Here is a 15,520-nt window from a genome sequence, read left to right on the forward strand (position 1 = left end):
CTTTTGTGGAATATTAGAAAGTCTCATATGCCATAAATGCACAGTGAAATTTTTTGATTAATTTCAGGTTAGATATGAAATAAGTAACTTATCATAATGATTTGTAGGTGTTTTTGATTTACTAGAAAGATCCTGCTCATAAGAATCTTTGAGAATCAGACAACACTGGTCGTGTTTCACACTGTAGATTCTAGGTATGCACAATAAATATGTACCTAATTTATATTATTTTTTTTATTTTATTTTACATATGCTAATCAGACCACTTCAATTTTAATAATTTTTAGAAGATTCAATTGAAACCACTTGGCTCAAATGATTTTTTTAACAAGAGAACAAAGACTGTTAGCCAGTGGGGTAAGAAAAAAATGTAACACAAGACGTGTTCTCTGAGTACAAGTCCTATTATCTTACACCATTTTGCTTTTCAAGTAAATTTATCTTATTTTAAGGATAGTTTAGATATTTTTACTGGAAAACAAGACAAAATACTGATTTAAAATGATTGTGCAGTGAAACCAGAGAATGTTTTCAAGCAGTTCGAGTATCGTTTTCTGTACTGACATAAACAGCAAGTCCGGAGCCTGTCTCATTTTCAAATTGTCCTCACTTGGCTCTCTGTTTGAAGCTCCGCATGAGAGAATTAAGGACTGAAATCAATTTGAGCACTGCCATTTCCCCCTCAAGTGGCTTATTAAAACATTACGCCACTGCCTGAGATTATTGATTCCAATCAAATCTGTTAGCTTCATTAGCTGATAGTTTCGCCCGTTCAGGCGGATGAAAGATCGGTGGAAATGGCAGCTGATGTTATGATTTAGTTGTTTCCGATCACATTACGTTTTTACATTTAAATGCCAGTGAGGCTTTGTGTATAGAAATAGTAGCATATTTGCTCAGGCAGGGGTTTTTGAGATAGCAAAGCAAAAGCTTTTTAGATGATTAGGGGTTGGATAGAAAGAGAGCGAGCAGGAGCCAGAGACCTGTGCAATGCATTTAATCTCATAAAGTAATGCGCTGTGCTCACATTCAGCAATCTGCTCATCATGGTGGGCTGAAGTAGCTGACACTGTGACACGTGGAGGTAGAAATCACAGTAGCAATAACTCTGTTCTGATCTTTGTGCATTGCTGGCTCAACATGAGAAAGCATGGATACACGCTTTGCTTTCCTCAGGAGCTGGTAGTACTAGTCTTATTTGGTGCATAAATATGAGTCTTTCTTTCTTGACTGTCCGTATCTTTTTTCCATGTTGTTGATTGTAGACACTGTTAGATATAATAGTACTGTGGTGGTACAATGGCACATTAGGCACGTTTCCATTACAGATTTGCGCAAAACTTTGGCGATATTTTATAAATGTTGATAAAAAAGTATTGCGAAATGACAGCATTTCCATTAACCGATGTTATGCGACTAAAACGTTTTTTTTTTCCTCTCGCAATATGTTATGGCAACGGATTTTGGTGGGATTTTGACTGATTTTGGCTATATTTAATCAAAGGATGCGTATGCGTATGCGTGTATCTTTACAGAAGCAGCACGGAGAGCCGCTTCAGAAACGTGCCGTGGCTGGCCGGTATAAACACAAGCATTGACTAGAGCGGCCACGATCAGTTCCGGTTCCCGTGGAGCCGTAACACGCCGCAGACACGTGCAGTGAGGCGCAGATCAGCTCTAACGTCACTGAATGTGCTGTTAAAAATGAACCATCCATTCATCATATCATCATGCAAAACATGAAAAATAGCGAATTTTTCATTGTTTCTCGAAATAGCATTTCCACACCAGCGATGACATGACTGCGGCACCAAATCATTTATGTCCCCACGCATCATGTACGTCGTCACGCGTTGACGTCATCAAATTGCAATCGGTTCGTGAGATCGGCCAAGTGTAGTGAGTACCGATCGAGTCATAAAACGTGATTATCGGCCGATGCCGATACCGATCTCCGGCTGATCAATCAGAGCATCCCTACATTTTTACATTACAGTTCAAAACTCTGGGGTCTGTACTTTTTTTTTTTAATTAATTCAGTAAGGAAACACAAAACTAATCAAAAGTCAAAAGATTTTCTAAACGATTATGTGACTGAAAACAAGAGAAATGGCTGCTGAAAATTCAGCTTGGCTGCAAAATGAATAAATTCCAGTTTACAATGTATTAAAATAGGAAACTAGAAATTTATTTTAAATTGTAATTATATTTCATAATATTGCTCTTTTTAGTATATTTTTGATCAAATAAACACCATGGTGAGCAAAAGTGACCCACTTTTCTTTTTTTTTTACGGTACTGTATTTTTTTTTCCAAAGGCAAGCTAATTTTTCCTGTTTCTGTCTGTTTCAGATAAACTTACTTATAGAAAGAGGCAGCCCTTCTCCCTCCTCTTCTTCCACCTCAGATGCTTCACTGCTCTGTGCATCTTTCTCCTTGTCCTCTTCCCTCATCCCACCCTGCTCAGTCTCATCCTGATCATGATCCTAAGGATAAAAAAAATAAAGATAAAAAAAACATTTAAAGTCAATTTATGACATTCAAAAAAAAAAAAAAAATCATAAACACCAATAGTTGAACAGCTGCTATTTGTTGTTGTGTGAAATCAGTAAGGACAACAAATAGAAGGTGTTTTCCTCAATCTTTCTCGTCACTTCATACTGATACTGCAAGCTAACAGTGGGGCTTTAGATTAAGAAGCAGCGTAGCTGCTTAAGTGTTTTAATGTGAATGTTGTAAGTGTATCAACAATCATAACTTACTCTGTCTTCATCAAAATATGATGGGGAGAATGTATTTTCTCTCTCTAGAGTTCTCGCCTCCTAAATAAAAAACACACTCATCATTCTACTTACTCAAACACAGAAGCATTGTTCCGACACATGACGATGATTAATCACTCAAGCCTACCTCAGTGTGAGGTGAGTGTTTTGGAGATGTTAGATCAGAGCGCCTCTTGGTTCGGTGTTTGCTTTTGGAGGTGTTCTGATCTAAATCCTGCATCAGTCTGAAGAAGGCAAGCTCATTAAAGAGGATCTCAGAGATCTCTACTAGCAGGTCCTCACCGCAGTCTTGCAGCGTCCGCCCAACAAACTTACTCAAGGAGTCCTGTGCACAAAACCAACATCATGGTCATTATTACACTTCAAGCATTTATAATGAAATGCAGGCTGTGATCCAGCTAGTAGTGACTACCTACATAGACTACATTTTAGGGCATCACATGTTTAAATATTCAAACACGCTTATGATTCTCAAAAATACTGTTCTTCACAAAAACTGCTTTCATTCATAATGTGTGCACAATATCAGTAATTATATTTCACGATAACAGTACATTACTTTTTGTTGTTGTTGCTGGAAATAAGGTTATTACAATGCCAAAAATTTATATAACAGGGAAGTTTCACAATTTTTGATACCAATATCGATATCAAAAACACACAAAAAAAAAAATAAAATAAATAAATAATTATAATAATAATAAATTAACAGCTAATTTAAACAAATTAAAACTTTACAAATGTGCTTACCTGCAGGATGCCGCCCAGCTGTCGGTGGAAGAACCGAACAAACTCTTTGCTTTCGTCATTTTGCCGAGTGAGTTTGAGCACCATGCGTCTCACAGATGTGAGCAGCTGGTGTGAACACACCTCCCCAACATGCTCCTGACAGAAAGACAAAGCAAATCAGCAGGTCTATGAACTGCTGCTTTGCTGGTTAATTTATTTGTACATTTTAAAAGAAAAGTAGAGCAAGCTCACCTTTAGGAAAGGAATAACTTCTGTCATGATAGCTTTGATCTGTCTGTCAAGCTGTTGTGTGTCAATCTGAGGACAATGTGCATCTGTAGATGAATGTCCTGCACCTAAAATCAAACAGACATTGACACACATACACAGAAAATACATTATAACGCAATTAGGTCTACTTGAAGTATAAAACCCAAGCATTCATTATATGTACGTTTAAAGCAAGCAGAGCTTTAGCCAGTGCTAATTATAAACATCCCCATAATCATTAATAGCAAACTCTCAGACTAAAGAAATATTCCAGGTTATCTTCAACCTAATGAATGGGAAAATTAATTATCAAATTATCCTTCTCAAGTGGGACTTTTTGTCTAGGTAGAAGAATGTATTAAGCCACACTGAAGGACACATCAAAGTTGCAGCCTTTGAAAATCAAGAGACTGCCACAAGTGTGAATACATAGTCGCTAGATTGTAAAAAGCCTGCATTATTCCTTCTAGACAGAGAATCACTGGCCATGATTAGAAGTCACAGTCCATCATAAGCAGATGCAACGCAATATGTTTCTGATCAGTCATTTGCTAGCTGTTTGGTTTCTATGCTCGAAAATCTCATTGAATTGATTGTGTATGGAAACTTGTTGCATTGTATCTGGTAGGGACACACAGTTAGAAGCACTTGCAACAGAATGTTGGGTCTAATCTGCAGTCCGAGAGTGTTCACAGCAGTACCTTGAGTGAGTGCTGAGGCGGCACCAGCAGCAGCACCAGGGCTGTGCTCAGGGTTATCTGCGCTACACTCAGCCCTCAGCTTCATGCGCTCATACTCCCTCATCCTGGCCAATGCCTTATCTAAATGAATTACTGTGTTACCTGGAGGAGCAGAAAGGAAATCAATGGATAGAGAGAGAGAAAGAGAAACATAATAGTATTCAAGAGATTTACAACAGGATTCAGACCAGCACAGCCCCAGCCCAGCAAAGCAAGCATGATTGTGGTAAGCAACCCATCTAATGTGTTTTTGGCATGATGCATACAGCTCTGTCTTCTTACCCAGGTCATCACTAGCAAAGGGTTCAAGGTTGGAAGAGGTGGACAGCAGGCTCTCGTTGTCCATCGAGTCTCTATCTGCTACCCTCTTTAATACAGAGTTGGACTTAACTGTTACAATCTTCTCAGATGTATCCTGGAATCATAAGCCAACATTAGCTTGTGTGATAATTAAAGAGAGAGAAAAAAAAAAAACAGATGAGTGAGCATGTGTCTCACATTGTCGCTGGTAACCAAGCTCTCACTAGGTGTGAGCTCTGACTGGGAGCCTGTGGCCCATACAGTTGGACCCAAAGAAGATGCCTGCTCATCTGCCACGCTCTTCTCAGTCAGGTGCCTCGTTACAATATCCTGGTGGTCAGAGCCAACAATGAAATATATTATTATTATTATAACTATATTATTACTTTAAAAACAGATGCAGTCATCACAAAAGAAAACCACACAACTACGAAAAGAGATCTACTGATATAGTGAAAATAGCCCTTTGGTATTAAAGCCAGGGTCTGTGAAGACGAATTAATAGTTTTACAAAGTATAGGTATGTTTTTGAGTAAAATGAACATTTTTGATTTATTCTATAACTACTGACATTTCTCCCAAATTCCAAATAAACATTCTCATTTAGAGCATTTAATTGCAGAAAATGGCAAAAAAGATACGTTTTAAGACCTCAAATAATGCAAAGAAAACAAGTTCATGATCATTTTTATTTTTAAACACAATACTAATGTTTAATCTTAGGAAGAGTTCGGAAATCAATATTTGGTGGAATAACTATCAATCACGGCTTTCGTGCGTCTTGGCATGTTCTCCACTAGTCTTTCACATTGCTGTTGGGGGACATTATGCCAGTCCTGGCGCAAAAATTCAAGCAGCCCAGATTTGTTTGATGGCTTGTGGCCATCCATCTTCCTCTTGATCACAATTCAGAGGTTTTCAATGGGGTTCAGGTCTGGATATTGGCTGGCCATGATTTTGATCTAGTGGTCCACCATCCACACCTTGATTGACCGAGCTGTGTGGCATGGAGCACTGTCCACAGACACTGGAATGGAATGGCTGCCATACATGTAGATGCTGAAATAGATGCTGATTTGGAGTGGTCTCTTCCTTTTTTCTAGAGCTGTATATATCATTACAACATCCCATGCCATCTGCATATTTGTTTTGTACATTTGGCTAATCTGATCATTCTTTCAACATTCTCAGGTCTGAGGAACTCATTTTCCATTTAAATCCATTTTGCAGATTTCCAACACAATTAACACAAATTGTGGAAAACCATCCAGTCTTCATGTGAGCCTGTTGTGTCTGTAGAAGTGTGCACAAGTTTGATTGTTGTGTACTGTACCTGTAGTGAGTAGAGGGCCCTCTGGCGAAGGTAGTCTGTATTGAGCAGCTGAAGCTCATGGAAAAGTTCGATGAGGAAGTGAGGGCGAGACTCATTCTGAGAGATCAGCGTTGCTACCTCAGAGTAGATCGTCTCTCTCAGGGCCTCAAACAGAGAGAAATCACTGCTCACATCTAGAGAAAAGAAATACACACAGAGAGAACAAAATGAAAGACGAACACAGACAATCTACTGTCAACAGTAGAACAACTGCTGTATGTGCAAACTAATTATACAAAAAAACTAAACATGTACGCAAACATGTTTTACATAACTTCAAGTACATCATTAGCAAGACCTTTAGTACTTGAACTTCACACAACGTTCAAAAACACTGTTCACTTAACATTCAAGAAAATTTAAGAGATGTTTTTACTCAACACCATGCTCAGATCCACAGTTCTGTGACTTCAACTCAAAAGCAAAGGTATAAAGTGACAGTGAAAGTGACATGTGGCCAAGTATGGTGACCCATACTAGGAATTAGTGCTCTGCATTTAACCCATCCTAAGTGCACACACACAGCAGTGAACACACACACACACACACACCGTGAACACACACCCGGAGCAGCGGGAAGCCATTTATGCTGCGGTGCCCGGGGAGCAGTTGGGGATTCGGTGCCTTGCTCAAGGGCACCTCAGTCGTGGTATTGAAGGTGGAAGAGAGCACTGGACATTCACTCCCCCCACCTACAATTCCTGCCGGACCTGAGACTCGAACTCACAACCTTTGGGTTACGAGTCCGACTCTCTAACCATTAGGCCACAACTTCCCAAACATGCCGATAAAACATCCATAACAAAAAATAATGATGTTAATGGTGTTATGAATAACAGCAGATTACTCCCATTTCTTCTCCCCAAATTTGCCAATGTTTTGAAATGATACTGGACTATAGAAATTAACATTATACAACTCCGTTTCTAAATTTATATCTACGCGAGAGATTCTGTGCCCTGAAAATTAAAACGCCTGCTTAAATTAATTAAAACGCCACTTAGTACTTCCTATGCAAGTCGATGCAGTTTAGAAAAGGAGAAGAGAAATTACACAAAGGAAACATGCCAATAAAAAAAATATTAACAAGTAGTTAGCAGGTCAAACAGCTGATGAACTTGGGAGTTACCTGGGACTTCAGTGCATGCAATTCTGTTAGAGAGAAAAGGTGTTCTCCAAGCATATGCTGTGAAGAAACCAAGCACAAAACCCAAAATGAAATGTGAACAAAAACAGAAATGAAAATGAAATTAATGAGTAACACTATAAAACAATATAAGGGCAAAGGGAACATAAGATGTTCAAATTATATGGACATATGATGTTCAAATTAAATAAGAATGGAGAAAAGTCAGTTTTCTTGCTATACTGTTGTGGCAGATGCTTCTCTGGTTGAAGAATATACAGTAGCCTAGTGTACACTGTATAACAAGACTGTTCAACTTCTCATAGTTCTACATGATATGTATAGTTCTACTTGATATGTTTAGTTTATCCAATGATATCTGTAGCAGAATCTATAAAAAGGCATACCAGATGATAGGTCATTTGGCTTGCTGTTCTTGGTCTTGCTGTCCAATTTTTCCTGTGTGAGTTTGTCTAGCAGACCCTGGTTGAGATCTTTGTGTCTGACCTGAGAGGAGCGCTCTCTGTCCTGATCAAAGTGAGAGTCACTCGAAGCACTGTCACTGTCCACAGATGCTGAAAGTGAGAAGAACAAAACTGAACTCCATTTGACTGAACTGGGTGACTTAAACTAAGTTTTCTTTTGCCTAATTAAAAAAAAAAAATCCATATACTCAATTAATGTGACTGAGATAAACTTTGCTTTTTAATGGGCTGTTAAGTTTGTAGTTTGTCAATTTTAAATAAAGACACACCTGTGACCTTTTGTCCCCTGCCTCTCCTGCGGCGGCTCTTTGTGTTGGGGGTCTTGTCTCTAGAAGCCAGGCTGGCCTGTGCTGCAGCCTTACGTCCTGCTCTGAAAGTCTTGGTGACAATGGTTGGATCTGCCCTGTCTGGAAGGCTGCTTATAGACTCCTGGGAGTCAGGTATGTAAGAAAGATCCCGGGAAGTGGAAGGGTGAGGGACAGGAGAGGAGGAAGGGGAGTTCTGCTCTATTTGACTTTGATGGTCAGAGGTGAGGGTGGTTCTCTGACCAGAGCGATTCAGAGAGGAGTTTAACCAGCTAGAGTTGTTAGCATCGGGCACATTGTCAGGTTGAGACTGAAACCTGTAAAGGGAGGAAAATTAACAAGATTAGGCACAGTTTTTCTTCCTTTTTGTAGTTTACACAACACAAAGTAGGTAATTCTTGCATTTTCACCTGACTGCGATTAATATAATTATGATTATATCACTTTAATCCAAACTACAGAAACACATTTGTACCGTTTCTTTGCATTATTCAATGGAGATCTCTGTAGTGGAGGGGGGAAACTCATGTATTCCGTTTTGAGGGATATGTTTGGATCATGCCGTTTATCTGAACTGGCCTGGTTCTGCTGAAAATCTCCTACTGAAGAGGGAAATATGGGACTGAAATTAAAGCCTAATGCCAGGAAAAAAAAATGAAAGAAAAAAAGTTTAGAAGTTAAACATTAATACATCTGGAATTATGTAATTTTCATTTAATTAATTAAATTCCCTAATTTTACAAATAGATAACAGACATACCATTTGGGAAACTGGAGAAGTTTGGGAGTCCAGGCATATTGAGTGTATTCACAGGAGGATAGTTTACGAACAGAGAAGATGATGCAGAATCATGGCCAAAATTTTGATGTTGCTGTTGTCCTGACAATGACTGACTCTGCTGCTGCCGTAACAGATCATTCAGAACCTGTTTCAACCTACCAAGAGGGGAGAATTTTTTTTTTTTTAAGTTATAACAAATGAAACCAAAGCTTGCTTTAAGTTTAGACCTACAATACCATTTAAAAGTTTGGGGTCAGTATTTTTTTTTCTTGAAAGAAATATCCTCTCAAAAGACAATGACATTTACAATTCTATTTCAAATAAAGGATGTTCTTTATATTACAGTTTAAAAAGATACTAAAATACAAAACAGTTATTTGTAATGCTACTCACACTATTACTGTTTATACTGTCCTTTTAGATTAAATAAAGGCAGATTTAGGGAGCATTTGGAGAGACTACTTTCAAAACTACTTCCAAAAAACCTGATACCAAACTTTTAAACTGTACTGTATCTACAGTAAATACCTCATTCTTCATGCTTAAAAAATGATTTTACCAATTGATATTTATTATTTTAAAGTCTAAAGACCCACCGATTGACATTGTTCTGCTGCCAAGCCAGCTGTGTGTAACACTGGTTTAGTTGGTGCATGATAAGAGGGATTTGAGAGGTCCCATTATTGGATACAACACCATAGGGGTCTGTGAGTAGAGCCTGCAGCATGTATGAAAGAGTCTAGAGATGAGAGAGGAAATAAAAAAAGTTGTTAGTAAGAAAATAAAGAAAGTTAAAAAAAATGTTGTATAGGGATGCAATGATACTAAATTTCTCTGCCAATTCCGAATGTCAATACTAATGGCAATACAATATAATTATATCTGACAATTTGGTTTTCCTGAAGAAAAAAAATTCGGTAACACTTTATTTTGAGGTGTTCTTGTTACACGTTACATGTACTTACTATTATAATAACTATAAATTATGCATAATTACATGCAACTAACCCTAACCTTATAGTAAGTACATGTAGTTAATTAATATTACTCAAAAAATGAAAGAAAAAAAGTTTAGAAGTTAAACATTAATACATCTGGAATTATGTAATTTTCATTTAATTAATTAAATTCCCTAATTTTACAAATAGATAACAGACATACCATTTGGGAAACTGGAGAAGTTTGGGAGTCCAGGCATATTGAGTGTATTCACAGGAGGATAGTTTACGAACAGAGAAGATGATGCAGAATCATGGCCAAAATTTTGATGTTGCTGTTGTCCTGACAATGACTGACTCTGCTGCTGCCGTAACAGATCATTCAGAACCTGTTTCAACCTACCAAGAGGGGAGAATTTTTTTTTTTTTAAGTTATAACAAATGAAACCAAAGCTTGCTTTAAGTTTAGACCTACAATACCATTTAAAAGTTTGGGGTCAGTATTTTTTTTTCTTGAAAGAAATATCCTCTCAAAAGACAATGACATTTACAATTCTATTTCAAATAAAGGATGTTCTTTATATTACAGTTTAAAAAGATACTAAAATACAAAACAGTTATTTGTAATGCTACTCACACTATTACTGTTTATACTGTCCTTTTAGATTAAATAAAGGCAGATTTAGGGAGCATTTGGAGAGACTACTTTCAAAACTACTTCCAAAAAACCTGATACCAAACTTTTAAACTGTACTGTATCTACAGTAAATACCTCATTCTTCATGCTTAAAAAATGATTTTACCAATTGATATTTATTATTTTAAAGTCTAAAGACCCACCGATTGACATTGTTCTGCTGCCAAGCCAGCTGTGTGTAACACTGGTTTAGTTGGTGCATGATAAGAGGGATTTGAGAGGTCCCATTATTGGATACAACACCATAGGGGTCTGTGAGTAGAGCCTGCAGCATGTATGAAAGAGTCTAGAGATGAGAGAGGAAATAAAAAAAGTTGTTAGTAAGAAAATAAAGAAAGTTAAAAAAAATGTTGTATAGGGATGCAATGATACTAAATTTCTCTGCCAATTCCGAATGTCAATACTAATGGCAATACAATATAATTATATCTGACAATTTGGTTTTCCTGAAGAAAAAAAATTCGGTAACACTTTATTTTGAGGTGTTCTTGTTACACGTTACATGTACTTACTATTATAATAACTATAAATTATGCATAATTACATGCAAGTAACCCTAATCCTAACCATATAGTAAGTACATGTAGTTAATTAATATTACTCAGTACTTAAATGTATAATTACACTGTAACAAGGACTACTTAAAACAAAGTGTAACCAAAATTTCTACCAACTAATGCTGTAAATTACACAGGGAACCCTCTCATTTGGTACATTAGTATTATGCAACTATAAACTGTTAAAATTTTCCTGTGTTAAATACTGTGACAAAGATCACAAGCTGTTTTATTTATGTCTTTCCACAGCTGAAACTCTGATCGAGTGATTACATGAGACATGATACATTTCAGAAGGTTGTACTGTATCTTTCAACATACTTTCAAACATACTTTCAAACATTCTGATGTAAGTAGAGAAGTGCGCTGCCACTTGAACTGAGGCACTACAGCGATCTGTCACACCACATTTAAGAGCTTCAAAACAACATTTATTGTTTGAATTTTGAAATAATCGGCTCAGATCATTGGCTGTTTTTAAACAATTGGCTGATACATCTGTGTATCCCTAATTTTGTACACTCTCTGACCTGTTGATCCTGTAGCAAGGTTTGGCACATGGTAGTGCTGAAGTTGAGCTGTTTCTGGAGGTGTGTGATCTGTTCCTGCCAGTGTGTTGGTGCAGCGTCCTCAGAGAGAGACAGATCAGCCGCCCATCGCAGGTTCTCTTGCCGCTTGGCTCTACTGGAACTACCTCTTTCAGTTTGCGGCTGCTGATGAGGGCGACCCCTTGATCCACGGGGGGAAGGACTCCCATTAATTTCCCTGTGAACTTTCAGACTGCATGAATTGACAAGACAGTTAATAACTGATGGGTTTGATGTATAGTATAGTATAGTATCGTGTGCCTGTGCATTTACCCATCTCTGTTATTCCTGCTGTAGTTGCGTTGTTTTTGAATGGAGCAAGCATGCAGCTCATCGGTGGAACTGGACTCCTCTCCCTCATCATGTTCATCATCGTCATCTTCCTCAGCCCCCACCTCAGAGGAGTAATCATCATCATCACCAAGGGGACACTGTGTCGAACCACCCCAGGTGGCCACGGTTCTGATAGAAAAATGAAGATTAGCACCTTTAAACAAATTCAATCCTCGCAGCACATATTTAAAACATTTTGAAACACTAAGCCATGAGTTGTCAAGGCCATGTGTTACCTTTCATCACGGCTGTAGGACTGGGTCTCATGTGTGTCACTCCTGAATGAAGAATCGTTGAGTGTGCTTCTCCTCTGCTGTTCTGCCATCAGACTCTCCAAATGCTTCCGCCTCTGTCTCAACTCCTCACGCAACATCTGATGCCTTCGCATCTCCGACCACAGCTAATACAAAAAACAAAAAACCTTTGATAAAAATGAATTTAAATAAACCTTGGACTTCTTTCACCTTTCTGCAAACAAATCTGAGGGTGTATTCACACCTGCCTTGTTTGGTTCGATTGAATCTAACTTAAGTTCATTTCCTCCCTTGGTGCGGATCTTTTGAACAGGTGTGAATACAGAAATCGCTCTCGGGTGCGGACCAAACAACCATACCGTAAAAGATGACTATTTTAATTTTTGGGTGAACTATCCCTTGAAATCCCTTCCTGATATAGAAAGGAAGCAAAACTGCTATTTCAAATGCACACTAACCTCATTGTCAGTGACAGTAACTGGAGGAGGTTCAGTGGTGGGTTTGAGGCCACTTGTGTTGGCTTTAGCGGAGGAAGAGGAGTGTAACGGTACAGGAGCAGGAGTAGAGGCTGCTGCAGGAATCTTCCTCATCTGTCCACTGACACTACTGCTCACAGACGACTGACAGGACACATGATTAAATTAAATAAGACTGTCTCAGCAGTTGTTTGTGTCTATGAGAGTAACATGCGCAAAAAAAAAAAGCACATTTGAAGTACCTGCAGGTCAGGACAAGCCCATTGTAAGTCCTGTATCTTGCCCTGAATCTCCATCAGTCTCCGTCTCTCTTCATGTAGATGCTTAAGTTCCTGCTGCTGCTGCTTGAGTTTCTCCTCATATAATTTCTCTCTAAAAAAACAGGTATTATACAAGCTGTTCAACAAAAGGCACTTTGCAAAAACATGCTACAGCATGATATTAAAGCAAGTTTACAAACAACACAATATGAACTGAAAATGCAAGCAAATATCTCATTTCCATATGAGAAATATACACTTACCTGGTCTTTTCAGAGAGGGCGATGTCTCTCTGGCTTTTGGGAGCTGTTGCTCGGGTGTTATTGGGTTGTTCCTGCAAACCCTCATCCTCATTAGCTGTAGTACCATCTGTATCATCACTCTACAGTAACATTAACAGACAAATAGAAACAGTCTTTAACAGGTTGGCAAAAGAAAGCATAATAAAGAAAAAGCAGACAGGAGAATCTGAAAAAAAGTGTTTGCTTATACAAGCTACACTATATTTGCATTGATATTATATTTATGCATTTAGCAGATGCTTTCATCCAAAACAACTTACAAAAAAGAACAGAAGCAATTCATCCAAGAGCCAACAGTATTCATAACATACAATGACAGGTTTACTAATAAACAACTCGATTAGGAAGCAAGGTAAAGAAAAAAAAAAAGTATTGTTAGCTGCTTCTTGACAGATGTGATGTTCTCAGCAGTCTGTGTAGAGGTTGGCAGCTCTGCATTATGAATAACCAGAACCTCACATCAGCCTCATGGCTCCAGACTCTCACCTGCACCATGGCCACCAGTTCTTGGAGTTGTCGGAGTTTCTGTTTGGCTGTTTGAAGACGACGAACTTTCTGAGCATAATCTGTGTCACCACCTAGACTGCTTCTACGACTGGAGCCTGAACCGTCACAGTCTCTGCCTCCTCTTGCCCCATCATCTTCCTCCAGTGCCTCATCATCACCCTCATCTTTAACACCATCACAAGGCCTGTCCCGATTGAATTGGCATTCTAAAGTGATAATGAAAATAAAATAAATAGTTAATAGGTTGATAGTTTTGTCAGCACAGCTTGTTTTTAATTTTAGGTTAATAAATTTATTCAAAGACCGACTGTGTCGACAGATATTGCACAACAGTGACTATTTCTAGGTTTGAAAGGTTAGGAAAACTTGAAATCGCATCATATGACCCCTTTAATTCTCTGCCAACTAGACATGTGCGGTATTCGGTAATGCGATATATCACGATAATGAATATGCACAATACTGTTATCGTGGGCACTTCAAAATACAGAGAATAATTATTTATTACAAATTATTAAAAAATTGGAATGCATTTTAAGAATACGTTTCCCATCAACTGGTCACAATGCACAACACCGTTGTTTGCGTGTGCACTCTGATGTAAACAAAAGATGCATCAGAGACGTGTGTGCACTCGGATGTAAACAAGCACGGATGAGAAGCACATGGTGGAATGCATGAGAGACGCTCTGAATGAAAGCACATTCACTCTCTGGACCTGTTTACACTAGTGTGTTTTCGTTTTAAAACGGCGTAACCGTAGCAAAAGTTATGCATTTTAAAACGAAAACACACTAGTGTAAACAGGGCCTCTGACAGAAGATGGCGCTGAACAGCAGAAATGCAGCTGTTACCCCGGGAAACTCAGTAATCAAAGCAGCTGCGCTACTTTCTGTTTCTGAAACGTGTTTAAATAATTTAAATAGCCATTCATATTTGTGTGTTCACTATGGTGTTCATCACAGCACCAAATACTGTTTTAATTCTTTATTGTTCAGTAACACTTTACATTAGGGCTTCATTAGTTGACATTAGTTAATTCATTAGTTAACAAACTGCCAATGAAAAAAATCTTCTAAACATTCATGAATCTTAGGTAATTCCAATATTTAATAACACGTTGTTAAAATCAAATGTTGCAACTTTGTTATTTAATGAGCTAACATGAACTAAGAGTTGTATTTTTTAAACAAAGATTAATAACTTCTGTAACAAATGTAGCTATTACTCATTGTGAATGTTAATGCATCAACTAAGGTTAACTAATGAGATCTTATTGTAAAGTGATACCTATTGGTCTTTATAATTCTTTTGCACTTTAATCTGTGTAAAATTTGTAACTTTATACATTTTTCAGGGTTCCCACTCTTTCATGAACACCAGATTCAAGGACTTTTTAAAGCACCATTTATTTTATATCAAGCACCTATCAAATTCACACCCCAGCATATGTAGGGTCATGTTTGCTTTTAAACTGTAAACGCTTTTCACTAAGCTGTTTTTTCAAATTTTCAAGTTCTACATTTTTCTCCTTTGCTCCATGTTGCATTAAGTTTTGGGAGTTCATTTTTAGTCTCCTATCCTGAAAAGTCTGTCTTGCAGAGACTGACAAAAATGAGCTCCTAAAACTTACTGCCAGATTTTGGAAGATCAATTCTTCAAACAGTGGTACAAGAGGATGTGGTGCTGGTCCTTCAAGAGTCACTCTCAACTTATCT

The 15,520-nt window shown here is 37.9% G+C and overlaps 1 protein-coding gene across 1 annotated transcript in view; it reads right to left on the reverse strand.

Moving 5' to 3' along the window:
* The window catches only part of pcm1 (pericentriolar material 1), a 43,593-nt gene that overhangs the window by 4,932 nt on the left and 23,141 nt on the right, over positions 1 to 15,520 (reverse strand). The window contains exons 12-33 of the mRNA XM_016444364.1: positions 13,782 to 14,109; positions 13,257 to 13,375; positions 12,976 to 13,105; positions 12,716 to 12,877; positions 12,240 to 12,403; positions 11,944 to 12,132; positions 11,614 to 11,863; positions 10,670 to 10,812; positions 10,053 to 10,228; positions 8,586 to 8,745; positions 8,075 to 8,427; positions 7,728 to 7,895; positions 7,324 to 7,380; positions 6,156 to 6,328; positions 5,021 to 5,152; positions 4,805 to 4,937; positions 4,484 to 4,624; positions 3,765 to 3,868; positions 3,534 to 3,668; positions 2,911 to 3,108; positions 2,763 to 2,822; positions 2,363 to 2,486 (exon numbers count right to left, since the gene is read on the reverse strand). Coding sequence (XP_016299850.1) covers positions 2,363 to 2,486; positions 2,763 to 2,822; positions 2,911 to 3,108; positions 3,534 to 3,668; positions 3,765 to 3,868; positions 4,484 to 4,624; positions 4,805 to 4,937; positions 5,021 to 5,152; positions 6,156 to 6,328; positions 7,324 to 7,380; positions 7,728 to 7,895; positions 8,075 to 8,427; positions 8,586 to 8,745; positions 10,053 to 10,228; positions 10,670 to 10,812; positions 11,614 to 11,863; positions 11,944 to 12,132; positions 12,240 to 12,403; positions 12,716 to 12,877; positions 12,976 to 13,105; positions 13,257 to 13,375; positions 13,782 to 14,109 — 3,599 coding nt within the window. The remainder of the gene's footprint in view (positions 1 to 2,362; positions 2,487 to 2,762; positions 2,823 to 2,910; positions 3,109 to 3,533; positions 3,669 to 3,764; positions 3,869 to 4,483; positions 4,625 to 4,804; positions 4,938 to 5,020; positions 5,153 to 6,155; positions 6,329 to 7,323; positions 7,381 to 7,727; positions 7,896 to 8,074; positions 8,428 to 8,585; positions 8,746 to 10,052; positions 10,229 to 10,669; positions 10,813 to 11,613; positions 11,864 to 11,943; positions 12,133 to 12,239; positions 12,404 to 12,715; positions 12,878 to 12,975; positions 13,106 to 13,256; positions 13,376 to 13,781; positions 14,110 to 15,520) is intronic.

The sequence above is a fragment of the Sinocyclocheilus anshuiensis genome, unplaced genomic scaffold, assembly GCF_001515605.1.
Source record: "Sinocyclocheilus anshuiensis isolate Anshui unplaced genomic scaffold, SAMN03320099.WGS_v1.1 scaffold85, whole genome shotgun sequence".
NCBI classification, from domain to species: Eukaryota; Metazoa; Chordata; class Actinopteri; order Cypriniformes; family Cyprinidae; genus Sinocyclocheilus; species Sinocyclocheilus anshuiensis.